This window comes from Thunnus thynnus, chromosome 17, assembly GCF_963924715.1.
Source record: "Thunnus thynnus chromosome 17, fThuThy2.1, whole genome shotgun sequence".
NCBI classification, from domain to species: Eukaryota; Metazoa; Chordata; class Actinopteri; order Scombriformes; family Scombridae; genus Thunnus; species Thunnus thynnus.
The window spans coordinates 6,369,077-6,391,985 of record NC_089533.1 but is presented as its reverse complement, the minus strand read 5'-3'; the positions used below and the strand labels follow the sequence as shown (position 1 = coordinate 6,391,985).

Below are 22,909 nucleotides of genomic sequence, written 5' to 3'. Positions count from 1 at the left end.
ATAAATCCAGTGACTAACAATCATTCAACACAGTGTGAATCTGCCAAGAGCACATTCGTAATATAACTAATCTTCTAATCTTCATCATTTAACAAGTAATTTGACCAATAAGACAATCCTTCTTGCAGGAAAAAGCAGAAGGCTTTTAAAATCCTGGCTTTCTCTATAAAGTTGGTTGTTAATTCGTTCAAACTGCAGCATCACATTCAGTTTTTCCCCATTTCAAGACATAAAAATCTCACACTTTAAGACATCTTGTGTGGCGACCATTCATGGTGACTCGCCTTCTTTTTTTTTTCAGACCACTACAGACTCCCCATGATCATGAAAGTCAGTCATCAAGGCCAAATCAAGGTTTTATAATCAGGCTTTAAGTAACATAGTGTGTTCTTGGCACTGAGTCGCCTCCCCAGAGAGATCCGACGGATAGACTCAGCATCATATTCTTAATCTCTTCTTAAGACCTGTTTCTATTGATGCACATTTGTTTTGCCTCTTTTGTTCTGCCATATTGGTTTGTTTTGTAACTTTAATCCCCACATCGATCCTTCCGTTCACATCCTTAACCAGTATTTATGTTTAGTGCAAAAACTTTGATTTTTAGAAAAGTTATGTGTAAACAAAAAGTATAATTATCACAGATGGGAAAGTAAGAAGGAAATAAAAGTAAAGAACTTTTGATTCATGCGGTGGCGTTTTACTGAATGTTCCTGCATTTCTACTTGACCCTCTCAGCTCCTTGATCTGCTTCACCTGTGACCGGTTAATTCCTGCTTCACCTGTTTTTCCATCACCTTCACAGAGGCGGAAACACATGATGGAGTCAAGCAAACACGCTTAAACTCAGGACGATCGCAGTGACCCACCATAAACACAAAAACGTTAACTGTTTCCTTATATACACAGACATACATACTGTCTTTTGTTACTTTGGCCATTTGGGCATGTGGCATGCGGTCTACAGTGCCGTTGTCATGGAAATGCGATCAGGGTGCCAGCTCAAATCCACTAAGCATCTATTTGTTTTGTCTCCGGCTTCCTACTGTGCACCCAGACTGAACGGGCAGGAAAAATTGCGAACAAGTGGACACAATCTGATCCAGAACAAGCCGGCTGCTCTCACAGGCAGATTTTATTCTTCTTTACCTCCAGACTAAATTTCTATCAGAGACTGCAGGCGCTCAGTCAGTGTGTGTGTGTGTGTGTGTGTGTGTGTGTATGTTTCTCTGTATGTGTGTGTTTGTCTGATCTGCCCTCTCCCTCGTTTCTATTTTTGGGTCACACTGATTGCAGAGTGACGTAAGACCTGACAGAAGTGTTGCTCATTTAGTCTTTTTCAGTTGTCCGTGTTTGAAGTGACACCTTCCTTTTACCCCCTCAGATACTCTGTCTCACCCTTATGAGTTGTGCTAAAAGCATGACCTCACGAATTAGAACATCAGATGGGCAGTGATGGTGAAAGTGTGAGGGGGTATAGCTCAGTGGTAGAGCATTTGACTGCAGATCAAGAGGTCCCTGGTTCAAATCCGGGTGCCCCCTTCCTTTCTATTGATTGTCTGCCTCTCTCTCTGTTTATCTAAAGGGACCTGCAGACCCTGCCTGGTGGACATTGTCCCTGTTAAAAATGAAGAAGGTCTCGTCATCATGTTCATCCTCGACTTCCAGGAGCTTATTGATCCTTCCTCCAAGAAGTCAGGGCTCAGGCAGAGAGTCGCCCAAGGATGGATTTACTGTAAAGCTTTTAATCTTTTACCTGCGTGATATATATTCAAGTTTTAGGGAAGTTTCAAATGTGTAATTATGAATTATGAATGCTCATATGTAACTATTTTGCTCCAGTGTTTTACATTAACCAATTTGTGTCAAATCTCATGAAAATGGTCTGCAATGATTAATTATTAACTAAACCACGATTTTAGTTTCCAGTCACGGATGTTGTAGAAATATCCAACTAAAAATAGTGTCAGTCTGCACTTTACAGTTATAAATACAAACACCACATTCTTTTTGATGCATTAAATAAAAACCAAACATATTTTAGGGACATAGTTGCATATGAACATAGATTTCAGTATATATATAGTTGGAGTTTTGATAACGGTGGAGTTTCCCACTCAGGTCAGAATCGCAGGCTGAAGATGAGGCTGCCGGTGCTGAGGTCCATGAGACGACCTTCACTCTCCAAAGATCAGTTTGAAGGGGTGGTTGTGGACTATCTGCAGGTGAGGGCTAGTACACACACACACACACACACACACTTTCTGTACTCACACACATGATTATCATGCAGTGCAGTGTGCTTGTGTGGATGCACGTAACAGTGCCTTCTAAAATCTAAAAAGCATGAACTTAAGACTGATTTTTTTTTAACTTACTAACAAAATATTATGCTTTCACTGCCTCCACACTGATAAAACTATTCGTCACGCATGCACGAGAAGCACAAAACAGAAAAGAGAAAGCAAATAATTCCACCCATTAAATATGCACTGTGCAGTCTCACATGTTGGCTGCCTCAAGTAGCAGCGAAAATTGTTTGAAGTTCAATGACTAATTGCTTTGCTAAAAAAAAACACCAAAGAGAAGAATAAGAGGGAAAATCAACCATTGTTGAATTGATATTTCTCTGCTCAGAGTCTTCGCTCACCTCTGTTTAGACATCTCTTGTGTTGTGATGAATCGTTTCTTGTGTGAAACTGTTTCCTGACAGTGTCCATACCCGTCAACCGGAACTATATTCAGTCAAATCAGACAGATTTACACATTCAGACTCATCTGTCATTCTGTTGCTGGTCCACTATGTATTGTAGGCTTATAGGTATGGTGGTCCTGTGGTGCAAAACACAACATTTTAGAAAACAGATCAACAAAACAAAAAAAAACACACTTTCATTGATTGATATGCTGTTTTGTTGTCTGGAATATTGTTGTGTATTTGCACTTATTTTCTGTTTTTACAATTATTTTTTTTAAAAACCTGTTTTTGCAGGACAGTTTCAAATGTATAAAGGTAACAATGAAATGTTAATAGCATGTGATTTTCTTTTTTTTTGCACCTAATACATGCATTTCGCTCTCTTTCCCTGACAGCCGAATAGCGAAGAAGTCCCGCTGAAAGAATTTCGTATCCCGTCCAAGGAGAGCTGCATGCAGTCAGAGACGGAGGCCCTGATAGAACAGGACCTGGATCCTCCCTCCCCTGCGGCCCAGTCCTCCACCAAGCGGCGCTCTCTGCTGACGGACCGGCTGGACCCCAGCATCGCCTTCCCACGGGGGACGTTACCTCGGAGTTGTTCCCAGGACAGCGTCCGCAGCCTCCGACGCGCCTCATCACTGGACGACATCGATGGAATGAGGGCTGAATGGAGCAGTCGACCCGGAGACCCCCGAAACAACAGCAGTGAGTATCTGAGTGTCCTTAAGGTTTAAATGTAGTAAAATGTTAAATGTTCTATATGATATAGAAAGGTTTGGTAAGATAATTAAGGTTTAGATATAAACCTAGTGTTGTATTTGTCTTGTAGAGAAACTTTTAACAGAAATAAAACCTGCTGAACAGAACTCCGCATGCACAGCAAGTATTTTAGATCAGGTGCTGGTCGGTCGCAGGAACATCTTAGATGATAATCAAAATTAACCACCGAACACTGGAATGACTTTACAGTGACTTTATTAAGAGTGAACAACGCGTTTCGCCTGTAGCTTCTTCAGGTTCGTTCAGCAAAATCACATGAGTCACATGAGAGTCACATGACTAATTATCACCGTCTTCATATTTTATAGAAATATAAGCTGTTTTGTTTTGTTTTGTTTGGAACTGTCTCGTTCAAACACAGATTACGTCAAGCAAGCAACATCATCTATGTTTTTTAGTTGTTTTGATTTCACTGGTTGTTATCTCAGATGTGTTGCTCTGAAAGAATTAATAAATTAGACTAATTGTTTGGGTGGACAATATGGACAAAATGAATATCAGAATCATTATTACAATATTATCTTGATATTGATATGTTATGATATTTACACAAGTATTCAGGATCACATGTTAAAAAAGGTATAAACATGTTACTGTTCTTTAGTTCTTAATTTTTTTTAGCATTTTATAGAGCAAAATCATGTTAATTTTTATTTTTTTTAAATTTAAAAAAATATTAGAATTCAACTTTTCAGTGTGACACAACAGAATTTAATAATAAGAGACATACATCATCTTTGAAAACCAGTTTGTTTTAGGTCTAAACGCTTCAATAAATATATTTTTGCTATTTTTCGTTGCAAAAAGGCAAAAACTAGTTTCATCTGGGAGGTTTCCCAGTATTGGAGTCTATTATTCTCATTATTAGGACACTTCAGAATACATTATCATTATTATATCATAACACCATATTATATAAAAACCATAGGGTTTATTCAAACTGTCACTTTAAGGTAATTTGTTGTCAGTTTAAGCCATTGCAGGTCAGTTTCAAAGTGAATTAATGTTACATGACATGAAGCATCAGTATTGTTGCCATGGTTACCTGCAGTTTTTGTGGTTAAAATGTTTACCAAAACTATGTTTCAATTGTCCTGTTATATGATCTTAATAGACACCTGCCAGCCAATCAGTAACAAGTGTTTACCACGAAAAAAAATCAGATATGATGAAAATGATCTACAAGTAAAACTTCATGTCAGATTTCTCACCAGAGTTCAGTGAAAAAAATCTTTACTTTTCTGTCAGACAAGAAACAGAAAGCCAGAATGAGAGCGAGAGAGATCACAGATCACAGACCCCCCGACATCCATAACACAGGAAGCGTCGCTCTGAGCACGTGCAGCCGCCGGATGGTTGTTCCACCAGAGACACACTAATCAATCCCTCCCGCAGAGTGTGTTTCTCTCTGTGTGTGTATCTCTGTGTGTGTGTGTGTGTGTGTGTGTGTGAGGGTTTGTGGTCCATTTGTGTTAAACTTGCACATCACTGCGCATCTGTCCCCCACTTCTTCTCTCAGGGGAAATATTTTGTGAGGAAACAATTTTTTTTTTTTCCAATCATACTACCTCTGCTCTTGACTCTCTTTCTCTCTCCGTCTGTCACATTTTCTTTCATTTTCAACATATTTGTACGTCCATCTGTGTCCTTGAAGCTGAGGGGGAAACGCAATCAACTGTCCTGATTCCCCTGTTGAGTAAAAGAAATTGTGAAAGTAGGAAACAATTCAGGGCTGCAACTATTTTTATTGTGTCTTGTTTTGTTCTTCCAACAGTCTTAACCCCAAAAATAATCCATAAAAAGAAAGAAAAGTTTTAAATTATCACGTTTGAGAAGTTGAAACCAGCACATTTTTGGCATTTTTGCTCTAAAGAATGACTAAAACAATTAATCAATTATCAAAATAGTTGCTGTTTAATTTTCTGTGACTGACTAACTGTTGCAGCTCTAAAACATTTTGCTTCTAAAACATTTGTAGTATTATATATTTTTAAAAAGTTTTGTCTAAATTTTACCTTCAAACTCTTATTATTTTCAATTTTGTTTTTATTTTTATCTGTTCTTTTTTCTGCTTTGGAGTCACATTGCTGACGTTGCTTATCTCCGCTTGTAGATCTGAAGCCCAGCGCTCTGAACTCTACGTCGGACTCGGACCTGATGAGACACAGAACCATCGGCCGCATCCCTCAAGTTACCCTCACCTTCGGCTCGGACCGGATGAGACCCCCTTCGCCCACGGAGATAGAAATCATCGCGCCCAGCAAGATTAAAGACCGAACCCAGAACGTCACAGAGAAGGTCACTCAGGTCACACAGGTGAGACAACTAGATGATGAATCCCTCCTTTCTGTCTGTCTTTACACTACTGAAGTCCTGATTTTGGAAGTAACATTACTTAAATAACTGTTTTCTTCATGGTTACACCCGCAGATCTGTGATCTCATCTCATCTGTGAGTTTGGCTGAATGACTGAACGGCTGTAATCAAAAGAAATATTCTTATCATCCTTTTGCTTGATCAAACATGAGTAACGGATGTGCCTGCAAAAGTCATTTAAAGTTAGATTAAACCTTTAAGACAACATTTCTTAACAAGAAAGACGAATTAAGGCTGAACCCAAATGCAGACACAAGACAAGCAGGTAAGGTGTAATAAAGTCTTTTATTAGAGATGCTGGCGGGAACGGAGAGAGATGGTGGCTGGCTGGTGTTTGGAGCTGAGGTGAGGTGGGGGAATCCAAAGGATGCGAGCTCACTGGCGGGTTTGGCAGGCAGGTAATCCTTGAAACGGGGAGAACAGGTGCAAGACAGGCTGGAAGGCAGGCAAGCAAACAAACAATCAGACAGTCAGTCAGTCAGACAGACAGGCAGGCAGGCAGGCAGGACAAGTAGGCAAATTGACTGGCGTCAGAGCTAGAAACGTGGCACAACGATCCAGCAGGGACTGACTGTCTGTGCAGAGTTCTTGTAGAGGAGCGGTGATGACGAGCAGGTGCGCTGATTTCCATTGATGAGCAGGTGTGCAGAGGGAGAGAGAGACAGAGAGAGAGAGAGAGAGAGAGAGAGGAAGAGCACACATCACTCATACTAACGAGGCTGAAAATAACAAAGGCACACTCAAAAAAAGGCAAGCAGGTGTCATAGAGGAGAGGTTGTGACAGTTTTTTCTAGAAACCTTTGACATCTTAAAGCAATAGCTCGACATTTTGGGAGATACGCTTATTTGCTTTCTTGCTGAGAGTTAGATGAGAAGATTGACACCACTCTCATATTTGTCTGTTAAAAAATAAGGCTACAGCCAGAAGCTGGTTAGCTTAGCTTAGCATAAAGACTGGAAACAGGGTGAAACAGCTAATGTAGCTCTGTCCAAAGGTACCTCCAAAGCTCACAAATTAATACTTTTTATCACATTTATCATCACATTTATATTTCTTGGTAGAGAGTAAGGCTGCAACTAACGATTATTTTAACTCAATTAGTCATTTGGTCTATAAAATGTAAGAAAATTGTGAAAACTGTCAATCACTGTTCCCCAAAGCTCAAGATGGAACCTAAAATATTTTTGTTTTGTCCCAACCAACAGTCCACAACCCAAAGATATTCAGTTTACTGTCATAGAGGACAAAAAACACTAGAAAATATTCACATTTAAGAATTTTGAACAAGAAAATTGGGCATTTTTTTTTCTTGACAAAAAAGAAATCGATCATCAAAATCGTTGCCACTTTATTTTCTGTCGATCGTTGCAGGTAATTGTTGCAGCTCTAGTTGGGAACAGTAAATTCCTGTAGTTTTCACTGGTTGCTTGGTAACTGCTCAGAGCCAAAAAAAAAAAAAAGAAGTCACTTTTTCTCTCTTTATCGAAAGCAAATTTCCCCCAAATGTCAAACTATTCCTTTAAACGAGGTACAACGAGGCAGATCACTGCTCCGTAGTTTCAAGAAAGTGGATTTGTCTTGAGAAATAGGAGGAATTATCTCAAACCTGTCAGCAGATTTTTTTCTTTTTGCTTGTTTTAAGAAGATATGAGTTGAGGACTCGCAGGTGGTTTTGGCTCAGGAGGTCGAGTGTGTCGTCCAAAAATCACAGCGTCCACGGAGCGATCTCCAGCTGCTCGTGTCCACATGACGAAGTGTCCTTGGCTAAGACGCTTTACCCCCAAATACCTTGCATGACAGCTTGTTGCCATCGCTGTGTGAGCACTAATAAGTCAGTCTCATATATAGAAGCTGTTGTTTTAACAAAGTCTAACAATAGCTTTGTTTGCGAGCTGTTTTTTTCCTGAAGTGACATTGGTCTCGCTACTCACTGGGAAGAGATATTTTATCAATCATATGATGTTTGATAGAATTATTTGATAAAACAGGATGGTAGGAAGGGTCCTGTCGTCCTGTTTGATAAGTTCAGGTCGTTATTACAGTTGCTTCCTCGGCGCTGCCACATCCAATCATTGTCTCCGCAACACACAGATAGTTCAGACAAAGATGTCTATAAATGGTATTTGCCTCTGGCTCGCTGAAGATGCTAAAAGACATCTGAAGTCACTGGGTGAAAGTGTGAAGGAATGCCAGCAGCAGAAAATACTCATCTGTCATTATAGCACGGCGTCTCTGTGCACATATTGGCTCACTGTTACCTCACACGCACCAGTGGAAGAAGAACCACAACTGGAAAAATACTCAAAATAGCAAAACTTACAAGTAAAATAATAAAATATTAAACATAAAACCACTAAAAGTACATGATGAATGGCCCCTGTCAATTTTAAATCCCCAAAGAAATTGGTGATAATTGGAATTAAGTGATGAATAGTTTAGGGATTTCCTGCTTTCAGACATGATCTGTTGCACTTTGAGAACATTTTCAAGAAACCATCAAAATGACATATAGTTGTGTTTCTCAGTTTGAGGAGATTTTTCCTCATTAACAGCCATATTTTATGAGCTTATTTAATCTTAAATAAATAAAATCTAAATCTGCAGAGTAGCTGCTAACTGAGGCCATTAAATAAATAAGGTGGGACACTGCATAATATTATTTAAAGTCACAGACATTGGTAAGATATAGATTTTGTAAGTTAAACTTTATTTAATCAGGTAGTTTTATTGAGATTACAGTCTATTTTTCAATATCCATAATAATCATACTTAAAATTGTACTTAAGTACGCTGTTTGAGTGAGTATTTGTTTATTTACTTCACACGTCTGCATAAACACTGAATTTCATGGACCGGCCTGTTTGGTGCAGGTCAGAGCTGCGGTTGGACACTGTGGGGCTTCCTCACTGCATCACATTAACCCAGTTTATTTGTGGGGCTTCCACAACAGTCAGATGACTCTCTTTCCAAACATGTGTTTGGTCCCGTTTATCCGTTTAACATCTGCTCGGCTGTTGCTTTGTTATTTCGCAGGATGTTTTGAATAACTTGTTAACAGATTTCAATGAAACTTGATGTGGTGGTTTTGGCTTTTAACTCACTGAGTGTGTCTGAATGATCTGTAGGACTGTGCTGATGGGACGACTTCAAATCTGGAACTCAGACTGAATTAAAAAGACTCGTCCAAAAGAATCAGTAAACCTGCTTCTTGGACGAGACCCTTTTATTCTTTGGTTCAAGATTATTCTTTCAGTAAAGGTCGTCCAGTCTTTTCCCCAAATTTAGTATGTAATATACTCGTATAAGCCCAAAAAATGTTTTTGACAGTGATCCTGAAAACTGTGATAGCAAATTATCTTTATATTTAGCAACATGATCAATTTAAATGACTAAAACTCATGAGAAACTCGGCAGAATTCATTTTTGTACAAGTATCTGATATTTCTTGAGAGAATTTAGGAATTCTCCAAAAATAACGGCTGCTATCAGACATTCAGAATGATTCTCTAACTGAATATGTATTTTGATGCAAGAAAAACATTTTTAAACACTTTCTATTATTAAAAAAGAAAATGTTTAGAAGGTCATTGGTTCAATCCCCCAGACCAGCAGAATAAATCTGAGTGGGGAAATTGAGGAAGCAGCCTTTAACCCTTTAACATCCACCTTTTTTTTATACAATTTTCACCTATTTGGCCTAATGGAAAAGCTTATAACAGAAGAACTGTAAGGCCACGATGCATGTATTAGGCTTCATTTTACAAGTGACATCTTCTAGTTTCTGGAAATGTGCTTGTTTTGGCTAAAACGCAAACATCAGTTCAAATAAGGCTCAAAAAAGTGTTTTTGGTCCTCGTCTATGAGTCACAATAATTAGGACATGCTTTATGCCAGAACTATGTAAATCACCACATAACTTCCACATCTTGTCATTCTGTATAAAATTCCAGACCTCTCGGCTTAACCTTATGGGAGCCAGAGAGTTTTTAGTTTGTGGTGTCACTGGTGGCCCCGAACCTCTCCAGTTATCTCCAATTTTGCCAAATTGTGCTAATTGCTTTGACTCATTACCGTGTGATGCTACCGCTGGTCGCTGGCGACCCGGTGGATGTTAAGAGGTGGAGCTGCTCGGTGGCCAGCAGGTCGGACTGTGGTTGTACTGGTTGCAGCTTCCAGGAGTGAACGTGTGTAACTGTGTGAATGTGATCAGAGCTCCAAAAAAGGGAGTTTCTTGCAGTGAAATCTCCCTGAATAAATAAAGAAATGTTTTCAAAAAAGTAACAGATTCAAAGAAATTTGGCAAGGCAAGGCAAGTTTATTTGTGTAGCACATTTCAACAACAAGACAGTTAAAAGGCATAAAGACAGAATATAAAAGCAACACAAGTAAAAAGACATTTAAATACAGTTAAAAACTGTTAAATTTGGAAATAAAAAGAAGCTAAAAAAAAGAATAAGAGATAAAACAGAAGAATAAAAATGACAGATTTGCTTGTGGAGTCTTCTGGTTTCAGAAAGTCTTGCATCGCTTCTGATAGCACATCTGTTTATTATAAATTAATCCTAAATTTATGAGCGTTTTGGGATTAAAAAGATACCACTTCTTCATACTGGAGGGGAAGTTGTAGAGGGATGGTGGTGGTGGTATCGACAGCCGGCTGTGACTCAGTGCACAATAAATGTGGAAGCAACATGGCTTCTGTGGCCCTTCTGGAAACACTGAGTGGAAGAACAGAAGTCCTCCCGAAAGGCCTGGCAGAACACTTCACTTGTTATCTCGACTCTGCTGACGTCATGTACAAGTTTTGATTAAAAAAAAAAAAAAAAAAGCGAGCGTTGGTCCGTGGCAGCGTTGAAGCGGAGTGTTTTTTCTGCTGCTCAGTAGAGTTTGTCTTACTATTTGTTATGTTTGTGTTGGAAGGTAAAATGTAGTTATTGCTGCTATCTGTCTCTGCTCTGGCGTGTCCCCTGTTGACAGAGCAAACACACTCTTTCTCAGGGCTTCTTCATCATAGCAACAATTTAGTCCAGAGTCTATAAATCTTGTCTTGGTAAAAACAAGGGGCTGAAATATTTTCCCTTGTTTACAATGCAAATCATTTTAACAGCTGTTTTATGTTATTTAAATAACTACAGGCAACTGTTTAATCTCCCTAAATTCATGATATAATTTCTTGGTTGTAGAAATGTATTTAAACAGGCTGAACTACATTAAAAACAAGTGGAATTATCTGACACTTTTTCAGATATTTTCTCATGTTTGATGGAAAACATGAAACTGTATTCTTAAAGTACTATTCAATGTGATGTGTTTTGGATATATTTAGTGTAAATCCTGTTACAGAAGGTAAAGCTTCGATGTTTCTGCATCTGTATTTAAGCAATCATCTGTCTCACACTTCGCAGATCCCACCAGACATGTTTTTTTCCCCCCACAATGTTATTATTTATTATTATTTTTAACACCATGAAATACAGTCTCTTACATTCATGCAATATATATATAACACAATATAAAAACAACAAGGATGCTCCTCTTGTTTTAACAAATGGTCATCTAAACCAAATGGAGTATATTAATTGCAAAATATAACAAGTATTTAGAAGAAAAATAAAAAATTCTACAAGCTCGGAAGCTGCATTGTCCAGAAAAATGAGTCATTCACTTGATCATCTGTTAGACCGCCAGGCTTGTTTTAATACATATAAATTTACTGTTTTCTGATGTGTTTTTTCCACATAAAAAAATCTATTAAATAGTTAAAATTTATCCATAAAATAAGATTAAGCAAATATTTTTCAAAAGTTTTCCTGCTGGACACAAGATGTCTCCTACTGGAGGCTTCAGGTTTCCACATCGCACCTGCATACTGGATCCTGATTGGCTCCAAACTAGTTGTGATGTCACAAATCCCGCTCGTAGGTACACGTCTTAAACTCAGATTAAACACAGAAAACATCAATTAACCCACAAACCACACACTAAAATGTTAATTAGCTGGCCATAGATTAAATCAATATTCTTTTAATTATTTAATTAGATAGTAGCAAAACAGGCATTTATCTGAAAACATGATTTTGTTTTATTTACAGCCTGAGGTGTATCTGCCGTACAGATAATAACCAGGCAGCGTTGAGTGTGTGAGGATGCATGTGGAGAGTGTGTGTGTGTGTTTGGGGATCATCACAGGCGGTCTGTGGGAGCGGAGCGGGGTCCTGGTGAGATGTAGTTATGAAAGCGAGTTAAAAAAGGGCGGCGTCGGCTGCTGCGAGGCTATCGAGCGGCACTCGGTGGCTTTGGCGCTGACAGTGACCTTGGCCTCTGGAGCTAATGGACATGGAGGGCAGCGGGCGTGCTCTCTGTGCATCTGCCAAACCTCCAACTGTCCTCCAAATCACACTGCAGTCATCGCCCCCTCCTCTCTCTTCCCTCCTCCTCCTCCTCCTCCTCCTCCTCCTCTCTTCATGCTGATGCCAGTTTTTGTCCTGTTGAAGCAGCTTGAATCGACACGCAGTAGTATCATAGTCGTGAGGGCACAGACGAGTGTCAAGTCAGGTCAGGATTTGAGTCACAAATTGTTTGCTGCTGCCATGTTGGAACAAACTGCAGCAGCAGCGGCAGCAGTCGGTTTTCCCACCACAACAAATGTTTTATAAACAATATTTATGTCATTTACTTGTTGAAACTTGAAACATATGTTGCCTTTACATTTGGTTGTGTTCCGTTATACAATAAAACTTGTCGTTAACCCTCCTTTATAATTGGATTTCGATTGGCACCTTACAAAAAGGGAAATGATGGTTGTCATTGATCTTTGCTCGTATTGATTTGTCTGCATAACATGGAGCACCCAGTGTGATTGACTAGACTGTAGCTTGTGAAAGACTGACTACTGTAGAGAAGCCCCAGCACACTGTAACTAGTAGTGTATGTATGTGTGTGTGTGTGTGTGTGTCTATGTGTGTGTGTGTGTGTGTGTGTTTTCTGGGAAAGCAGAAGTGCGTTTATGTGGCGCCCCCTGGCTTTGAATGAGTTTACAACAAATGGCTGTGGAGAAATTTGAATGTACTTTGAATTGTGAAGCATTTAATTGGTTTTTGTTTGCATTCTGGTGCGTGATTGTGTGCACAGTCGAAGTTTAAACAGGCTCATATTCACAAAGTAAGATTTGGTTGAACTCAATCCTCTAAAGTCTCTCTAAAATAATGTTTAATCGCAACAAACAACATCAACAAAAGTCCATCAAAATAAATAGAGAAACAGGTTGCATGACTCTTCTCCTGTATACTACAAATCCTGTGAGTGTTTTTGACTACATGTCCTGCATCAGGGTGGATTGTGAGGTTGTTTCTGGCTATTTTAAATAAAATCAGTTACCCGTGACACCACAAAAATATTAAAAAAAAAACAATCCTGCAACATAGTTTAAATGCTTTAACTCATAAAGTGTACTATATTTACAGTAATTTGTCTCTGTTTGAGACTTAATGACTTCTAATAACATCTCATGACCTTAGAAACAGCAGCACATGAATAATGTAATAATGTAGAGCTGCAAAGATAAGTCAATTAATCATTTAATAGATGGACAGAAAATTAATCTGCAACTATTTTGATTATCGATTAATCGTTTTAGTCCTTCTTTTAAGCAAAAATGCCAAAGATTTGCTGGTTTCAGCTTCTCAAATGGGACGATTTCATGCTTTTCTTTGTCATACATACGAGTAAACAGAATATTTTGGGGTGGGCACTGTTGGATGGACAAAACAAGTAATCTGAAGACGTCACCTTTGATTCTGGGGAAATTATAACAGCCGTTTTCTGTCATTTTATTCACAAATTGATTAATAGAATAATCATTAGTTGCAGCCCTATAATAATCCCACTTTATGATAGTATTTAGACAATAATTAACTGACTTAAAGATGATGAAAACTCACAAAATGTAACACATTAAATACAGATATGAATATTTAGAACTAGCTGACCATCGATATGGCTCTCTGAAGAAAAGCTCATGACTTTCCATAAGAATTAAAAACTGTATGTTTCTAATTAGAAGTCAAACACGTTTTGTCACATCACGCAGGATCCAGTTGGACTTTTAGCAGTTAAATCTTGTTGAGCACCAGTGGAAGAGGTGGATGCCGTCATTGATAGAGCCGCCGGATCACTTTTTTCATGTTTGAAAGGGGATCCCGCGGCGAGGGCTGGGCTACAGGCAGGGAGGATGAGCGAGGGAGTCAGAGGGAGGGAGATACAGACGGATGGACAGAGGTTGCCTTCTCCCTCTCTCTTTCTCTCTCGCTCTCTCTTAGTCTCTTTAGTCTTCTCCTGCTGTTCAACCCTGTGGTGCACTTCAGCATGAGCTTCAAGCAGAAACTGCAGCCTGTGAGTATTTCAGCCTTACCGGGGGGGGGGTCTCTCAGGCTCTCCGGTGTCCCGCTCAAACTCCCACCTTCCCTTTTTTTAGTCTCCACTCCCCTGTTTGTTCGCTGCTGTTGTAGCCTTAACTTCTCTTCCTCCCTCTTCATCTGTCTGCTTACCCATTTTAGCTGCACAGGTGAGCAACAGGAGCGTTATCCAGGTTAAACTGACGTCATGTCACCTGTATGCTATATGTATTATATGTATATGCATTTGGACAGGTTTTTTTTTTGCACATAATCGTCAGCTAATTAGCTTTTGTAGTATTTTGTTATTGGAGTTGCTCCTGTTTTAAGTTTACTGTAACGTGTGTGTTTATATTTAATGTGAAATAAGACAAGTTAATGTTTAATTTCATGGCAACTGAAGTACTTTATAGATCCAACATACAAAAAAGCAAAGATAATTAGCTGAAATTAGTTAGATGTGAAAGATTTTGCACTTTGCGTTGTGACTCTATTCAAAAGTAAAGATAAAAGTAGGATGTTTTTCTTTACACAGCGAGGAAAACTACAATCCACAACCATGTCTGTGTTTAGGTGATGGTTTGATAACGATTTTTATTATTTATGATGATTAGTAGGTCAGGTTTTCTACTTTAAATGCCCTGAAAACAGCTATTCCCTCACACCTCGCTGTCGTTTCAGTGTAATGATAATGAAAATGTATAGACAGTGAACTCCTGCTGTGTTAATTATAAAGTCAGAGGAGTGACAGAGAGCTGTTGCGTGCAAAACCGGCGGTGGCAGTTGCTCTCTGCTCGTCATTATGAAACAGAGCTGTGGATAACATCAATAACTTAACATTTCTTGGATGAGTGAACCTTTGCTGGTCTGTTTACATTCTCATTACTGTGTTGTCTTTTCACATCTGTTCAGCTAGTGTGAGTAGCTGCTGATACACGAGGAGTCCCGCAGGTTGTCGTGTTAGAAGAATCCAATAGAGCCTCTGTGGTTTTAGACCTTAACCCTGTTTGATGGTCATTAAAAACAGATTTAAAACATCCCTCTGTCATTAAAGGTCACCATAAAACACTATACAAGCTTTTGTTACTCCTAGTTAAGATCTAACTTCATTCTCTTCCCTATGGTTTTTCTTTTTTTTTCTTTTCTTTTACCAAATATGGTCAAGTTCCCATTTTGTAACCTTTTTTAACGCAGCGGTCTGTCCTTCAGTTCACTTTGACTATTTATGGCCACTGTTTTCATCTAAGCTGGGAAAGTGGAAAAACGTATTTTTAAATGTTTTCTTCTATGAGCTAGAATCTCTAGTCTCTATATGACGCAGTACAAGACTTAACTCGTGGTTCCCGTGTGAGTATAATGGAGTTTTTTGTTTGTAAGGGCATTGCGGCCACTCGTCATACAAGCTCAGCTCTTCTTTTGTCATGGTGACTGTGATCATAATTACGCAAACTAAAATGCAAATGTGTGTCAAACCACTGCAAGGTTTGTGAGGACATGGAAAACAATGCACTATAGTACTTTGGCTGCTTGTGCATCAGAAACACACAATCATGCTTGAGAAGAGAGCATTTTTATACGAGCAAGAGTCCTGACCTTTATACCTCCTCTTTTAATGAGAATTAACTAAAATCATTCACTCTGCATGGCGCCCAATCGATGCCAGCACTTATTCAAGTCCACAATTGAGCAGACCACTGGCAGGAGGGGTCACATGGTCTGGACTTAATGGGATCACATGTTGCGAGAGAAGCAGGTGAAGCTGCTTTTAAAAGAGCAGATAGTGCTTTGACTCAGTAAAGTGCCTGTGGAGAGAGGAGAGAGAGAGAGCCAGACAGGACTGGGACTGGGACTGTCAGCGCTGGGTTTGTAGCTTTTGTTTATGAGAGACACAGATCTGTGATTTTCTAACCGAACCTGCGAAGAAGTGATGCAGGAGAGGAGATGTCCCCTGCAAAACAGGCAGGTAGGGCTGCGGAGGGTTTGGAGGAGCCTCCTCCTCTACTGCTGTTGTCGACACCAGCGTGAAAACCTGGAAATGGAGGCTCTCATTGTCGTACCGGTCAGTGAGATCTTAATACTCATCACTTTAATCGCTCAGTTACTGTTTTGTGTTGGTCGGCATGCTAATGCTACTAGAAAAATGACTCAGGGAGTGGTCATAACACTGGATGGGGTGATGGGTTTGTTTTTGTCACTCTGAAGAGGCTGGAGTTGTTTCTGTGCTTTTGCTGCGTTAAACATTCAGCATATCGCGAAACTGAAAATGTTCATATGTTAAAAGGGCTGTGACCTTTTCTCCTGCCAAACATGGTGAGAATCTCTCAGAGGAGGTTGTTAAGTTACCTTTAGGCACAGATCGTTATAGATTAAAGCTTGATTGGTTGTGAGAAAAGTGTCACAAGGCACAAACAAGCATTAACACATGTTGTGTGCAGCAGCCATTAATCTATACATACACGTTTCCCCTGCCTGAATTAACAGCTAGTTAAGAGTTAGACTTAATCAGGATAATTTTGTTCCAAGACAAGAACCCATCAGGTGTTACTTTCAAAGTTGGAGATAGTCAGGTATATGTGATACTGATCTAGACCAGTTTCTAATCTATATCTCAACACTCTCTGCTTCCTGCAGCTCAAACATACTGTAACTACGTCAATTTGATGATCCTGAATAGAGTGAGACACACAAAGAAGTTAAATCCGGCTTTATTTCCGGACGGGGTTCTGTCACATGCAAATACAATGAACAACATCCAACTTGAGCTGGGATCTTTTATACCTTGCCATGTCTTCAACATATGTTTCCCTTTATCAGTGGACTTATCTGTAGTATGTTTAATTATGATATGGACCTGTCAACATGTCAGACATCTACTGACTTTACACATAAGGGCCCCACACTAGATGTTATTCCACATTTGTCTTTATGACACATGAGCATGGTGCCTCAGCTAAAGGTTTCTTACATTCCTTATGATGCATGCAACACAAAGAAAAAACCTAATATCACAAACTCTGCTGGAAGATTTTTATTGTGAAGCAGTGGCAAAAAGTATTTAATAAACTGTTGACTGCTATTTTCAGGGAAACTTTGGTATTTTTCAACCTGGAACCTATTTTCCCGTCTTTTTGTGTCTAAGTGACTAATGGGGACAATTTTTGAAATTAGTCCAGTATTGAGCGAGAGCACTTCAGCTAGCAGCGACGAAACAGGGCAATAGCACACCGTCAATGTACGTCCACTAAAAGTGTTTGTTTTTGCCACTAAGAGGCTCAGATTATTATAAGTGTCTGACAACATTATGGAAATGATCCCTACAGAGAAATAAAATGTTTTTCTCTACCTTTCACTTAAACCGGTCTGTTTGTTATTGTGTTTAACAAAGTCTTGCTCAAGGAGAAGTCTATAATACTAAGCTACACTTTCTGTACTCTAACACAATAAACTCCTCCCAGCACTCCTCTCTCCATCTCTGCCATTGCTAGCTGAAGTGTTTTTGCTCTTACTGGACTGATTTCAAAAAATTGTTGTCCCCATTAGTCACTTAGACACAAAAAGACAAGAAAATAGGGTCCAGGTTGAAAAATACCAAAGTTATCTCCATTGTTAATAACATCTTCTCCATCCTGTCCCCCTCTCCACAGGTGTTGTCTCTTGGTGCTGACGTGTTGCCGGAGTACAAGCTACAGGCCCCACGTATCCACAGATGGACCATCCTTCACTACAGCCCCTTCAAGGCGGTATGGGACTGGGTCATCCTGCTGCTGGTCATCTACACGGCCATCTTCACGCCGTACTCGGCCGCTTTCCTTCTCAACGAAGTGGAGGAAGACCGGAGGAGAACTTGCGGCTACACATGCAACCCCCTCAACGTGGTAGACCTGGTGGTGGACGTCATGTTCATCGTGGACATCCTGATCAACTTCAGGACCACCTACGTCAACCACAACGACGAGGTGGTCAGCCACCCAGGACGCATCGCACAGCACTACTTCAAGGGCTGGTTCCTCATCGACATTGTGGCCGCCATTCCCTTCGATCTGCTCATATTCCGCTCCGGGTCTGAGGAGGTGAGAAAAAAAGGGAAATAGTTGATGTCAGTGGCCTCGTAAGACCAAAGCATCAATTTTGCTGTACTCGAGTGTTGTCTGGCAAAGCTAAATAGACTTTTCAATGGACCAAACGGGTCTTTGCATATAACTAATAACATTATTTATTGTGCATTTTAGTCCTTTATTACAGATATGGGAGACAACAGGAAATGAGGGAGCAAGAAATGCAACAAATGCAACCAGAATTGGTCTCTTATTCAGCGTCTTAACCCCTAAACCACAGGGATTTAAGCATGCCACTTTCGTCATGCCCGTGGGCCATGTCAGCAGTGCATCTCAATGGAATGCAGCCATTACTCATGTTATTAGTTACACTTGTGCTTGTCTCACTATGACAAAAAAGTCTGCTGTAAAAAAGGTCTGTTGAGTATTTGGCAGGTTAGGGGTGTCATCAGTGGCCCTGTACTCTTTCTTGAAGGGGAAATATCATGGTTTTTGTGATTTTCTGTCATTTATATACTGTTATAATGTCAGATATCTATGTTAAACATGGTCAAAGTTCCAAAACTTGAAGTGAACATATGTAAAAATGCTCCCTGCAAATCAAATCCAAAACCAGAGCTTCAACCTGCTCTGAACGTTATCTCTACTTTCCCATCGAACTGACATCAGATTGTTTGTGCATGCCCACAAATGGCCGTCCATTCCGAAGTCTACTACTATCCCTGCTGTTTTATGGTTTTTCCATTGGCATTTTTGGCCGCGCCAAGTGAAAACATGTCTCGTTGATTTACGTTTCCATTACCAGTTTAAACACGACGAGTTGTGCCGAGTCATGTCGAGTCGTGCCCAGAGATGGTCCATCTCGGGCACGACTCGGCATGACGCAGATGGAGTCGGGCCAAAGCGCGCCTGACCCGCCTCCAAGCAGGTTGCGGTGACATCTCGCCACCTGCAGCCTACCCGTGACGACCCCCCCCTTCCCCCTACTTCTCCCCCTCACACAAGCTGTGTTGTGAGACTCCACTCATGTCTGTGCTGGAGACCAGAGAGAAAGCTATTTTTATAAGCCTCTGTGTGTTCAGCTCTCAGTACTTCTGTAGTGTCAAACTGAATCTCGGTCGTGTGAAGTTTAGTCTCTCTCCTGTGTTTCTGTTTATACTTTGAGATATCTGCTTTATTTTACAGTTTCCTGACCACTTTCAGGCTTATCGGAGCCACGTTGACTTACTGCTGATAAAAACATTTCCTGCTGCGGCTGCTGCTGCTTTATATTAAAAGATTTCCACTGACAAACTAATGAAAGGCTTTTATTGTGAAGAATTTATAGGAAACGAAATGTAATTTGTTTATTCATTGTTTGTTACAGCCACGACTTTGACCACTAATCACAGCCATGATGTATACAGCCCGCTGCCTTTTGACATCAGTTAAAGACACACCTTCAAGCGGGTAGCCCTGTTGTAATGGAGATGCAAATCCCTTCCGTGCTGGACTGACACGCCAAGTCAAACCGAGTCAAGCCAAGCCAGCACGTGTATGGAAAAAGCGTATTTGTTTACGTAGCCTCCAGAAGCTGGCCAATCAGAACAGAGTGGGCTCATCGAGAGGGGGGGGGGGGGGGGGGGGGGGGGGCATAAAGAGTCAAGAGCTGAAACGGCCTGTTTCAGACAGAGGCTGAACTGAGGGGCATAAAGTATAAGATACATAAGGATTTATTTGAACTGTAAAACATGCAAAGATATTCCAGTGGAGCACCAGAATAAAAATATAGTCCTGGAAATGTGAATAATATGTCCCCTTTAACTAGCATCTGTTCCACTAGCTTCAGTAGTTCACATTTTGCTTGTTTTTCATTTTTTACTAAAGTATCTTTTGATCTCTCAGGCTTGACAGCAATCCAGTTGAGTGTCACGGAACTTATTGAATCGTGGGTTTATATTGGTTAAACTGACGAGGTGTTAAAATTTTACTATACAGTAAAATTACAGTATAATAGTAGATTATATGGAGAGAAAACTTAATGCATATTTTTCAGCTTTTTAGAAAGACGGATGACAGAATCTCTCTCTCTTGGGAAAGTAGGAGAGAGTTGGAGTCTCAGCTGTGAAACATCCTTAAAACATTTCAAGTAGAGCAACAGACGGCTGAAAAATGTTGCTGAGACGTCAACATAGACAAGTACACCAATCTTAGCTGTTACGGGTCTTTCGTCTGACTCACAGACTGGAAAAACGAGGCAGCCTCAACTGTAAATGTTGGAAATTTACCCCCTAAAATCATCCATGGAACTATACATTTCTGTATAAATTTCAGACAAGACACATGTACACGCACACATCTTGTTTAAACAGTTGCATCAAATCCATCTACATCTTTGCTTTTCCTGCTGCAAAATATCAAAATTGGTCCGACTTGATTGTTTGATTTTCCCAGAGTGATGTTGCAAGATTTTATTTTGTGTATTTTGTTAAAAAGTTGATCTCTGTGTTGCTTCCTTGTGTGCCAGAATCTTCCAATTAAATCTCAATATACTTTATATCTGCAGGAAAAAACATCAGTTCAAGACTCAGTGATTAAAAGTCTATGTCACTGGTTTCAGCTTTTTTTTTTTTTTTTTAAACTGGCACAAACATTTGCTCATGTCATTAATATGAAGTCTTCCTCTCTCCACCAGCCACAGACCACCACTCTGATTGGATTACTAAAAACAGCCAGACTCCTGAGGTTGGTGCGAGTAGCCAGGAAGTTGGACCGTTACTCAGAATACGGAGCCGCCGTCCTTTTCCTCCTCATGTGCACCTTTGCTCTCATCGCTCACTGGCTGGCCTGCATCTGGTACGCCATCGGCAACGTGGAGCGCACCAGCTCCGCGCGCATCGGAGCCCTGAAGATCGGCTGGCTGGACAACCTGGCTGACCAGATTGGTAAACAGTACAACGACAGCGACATAACCTCGGGCCCCTCCATCAAGGACAAATACGTTACAGCCCTGTATTTCACCTTCAGCAGCCTGACCAGTGTGGGCTTTGGCAACGTCTCACCCAACACCAACCCGGAGAAGATCTTCTCCATCTGTGTCATGCTCATTGGCTGTGAGTAGAGTGGAAGAGCTTCAAAATTCATTCTTGACCTTATGCACTTTTTTTGTCTGTATGAATTAGAACAAATAAAATACCTACAGTTTTAAAGGGGCTGTTGTATATTTAATGTGAATTAGTGCATGAATGTAAGAGAGACATAATCAGGGAGAGTGAAAACCTTAGTGATTGTGATGGTTTAGCGATTAGAACAGCTAATGACAGCTAATTCCTCCAACGTATTCAGTATTTCTCTCCTCTGTCCCGTGCAGCTCTGATGTACGCCAGTATCTTTGGGAACGTGTCGGCCATCATTCAGAGACTGTACTCAGGAACGGCTCGATATCACACCCAGATGCTGCGGGTCAAAGAGTTCATCCGTTTCCATCAGATCCCAGGAGGCCTTAGACAGAGGCTGGAGGAGTACTTCCAACACGCCTGGTCCTACACCAACGGCATCGACATGAACGCCGTGAGTCACCTAGACGTTCATACAGAAACACGGTTTGGCGCTAGTTCACAGGTTTAGGCTGAAGTACAAGATTTTTGTTGGAAAATTGATGTTAAGACAGTGTAAAAACATGCTGTAGATAGAAAAAAAACGATCAAACAACCATCTCTGTGGGGGGTATAGCTCAGTGGTAGAGCATTTGACTGCAGATCAAGAGGTCCCCAGTTCAAATCTGGGTGCCCCCTGTCCCAACAAACACCCAGTGTGGACCTTTTGTGTAGCTAATCCCAAACCACAACCACTCTACCAGCTACTCAACTGGAAGAAATAGTGAAAAGAGATGGCAATGCACATTTAATATCTGCATGAAATCCTCTATTTGTGTTACAACACACATTTGCAAACTTGCTGGTATATAAAGAGCAAAAATCTCCTTGTTTGTACATTAATTATTACCACAGATGCTGTTGAATTATATGAGCATTTGTTGTACTATTCTCAGAATATCCCCAAAAATCCAGGCAGTAAAGTGTATGACTAAAATAAGCAGCCCTAAATAAATTGTACCATATACCAGCATGTAATGGCACACTTTCTTTCTCCCAGTTGTCTTTTTAAATATCCCGTTGTTGTCATATTTTGCTGCATTGATATTCTGTGTATAACCTACACAGGCTGTTTGCCTTTTTCTTTTGGCACCACAATGACCCAGTTTTCCCACATTGAACGTTCATGTAATCTTATCTACTCAAATGAGAACTTGTGTGTGTTGCAAAAAAAATCCATTTTACGCTGCAAGTGAACAACAAATCCAACAAATCTATATCTAACTCCCTTTTTCCTCTACTTGACACAGGTTTTGGGATTCATATGTGCACATCACTAGGATTGTGAACAGTAGGGGGTATAGCTCAGTGGTAGAGCATTTGACTGCAGATCAAGAGGTCCCCAGTTCAACTCTGGGTGCCCCCTTCTAATTTAAACACAAACGAGTACTTCCAGTTGAAGCCGCTACATGGGGAGACCCAGTTTTTAGTGATGATGTGCGTCATATCGCTGCTTGAGCTCGGGCTGCTAACAG

At 40.3% G+C, this 22,909-nt stretch overlaps 1 protein-coding gene and 3 non-coding genes across 7 annotated transcripts in view; all 4 read left to right on the top strand.

Moving 5' to 3' along the window:
- The window catches only part of kcnh6a (potassium voltage-gated channel, subfamily H (eag-related), member 6a), a 37,386-nt gene that overhangs the window by 6,709 nt on the left and 7,768 nt on the right, over positions 1–22,909 (top strand). For 2 of the 4 annotated variants that reach the window (XM_067615622.1, XM_067615621.1), the window contains exons 3-10: positions 1,583–1,732; positions 2,119–2,222; positions 3,091–3,400; positions 5,589–5,791; positions 5,906–5,926; positions 17,890–18,315; positions 20,975–21,392; positions 21,650–21,849. In XM_067615622.1, coding sequence (XP_067471723.1) covers positions 1,583–1,732; positions 2,119–2,222; positions 3,091–3,400; positions 5,589–5,791; positions 5,906–5,926; positions 17,890–18,315; positions 20,975–21,392; positions 21,650–21,849 — 1,832 coding nt within the window. The remainder of the gene's footprint in view (positions 1–1,582; positions 1,733–2,118; positions 2,223–3,090; positions 3,401–5,588; positions 5,792–5,905; positions 5,927–17,889; positions 18,316–20,974; positions 21,393–21,649; positions 21,850–22,909) is intronic. The other 2 variants (XM_067615624.1, XM_067615623.1) reach the window with 1 other exon arrangement.
- On the top strand, positions 1,468–1,539 carry trnac-gca (transfer RNA cysteine (anticodon GCA)). The gene has a single exon. It is a non-coding gene; the product is annotated as a tRNA-Cys (tRNA).
- On the top strand, positions 22,002–22,073 carry trnac-gca (transfer RNA cysteine (anticodon GCA)). Its single transcript has one exon. It is a non-coding gene; the product is annotated as a tRNA-Cys (tRNA).
- On the top strand, positions 22,729–22,800 carry trnac-gca (transfer RNA cysteine (anticodon GCA)). The gene has a single exon. It is a non-coding gene; the product is annotated as a tRNA-Cys (tRNA).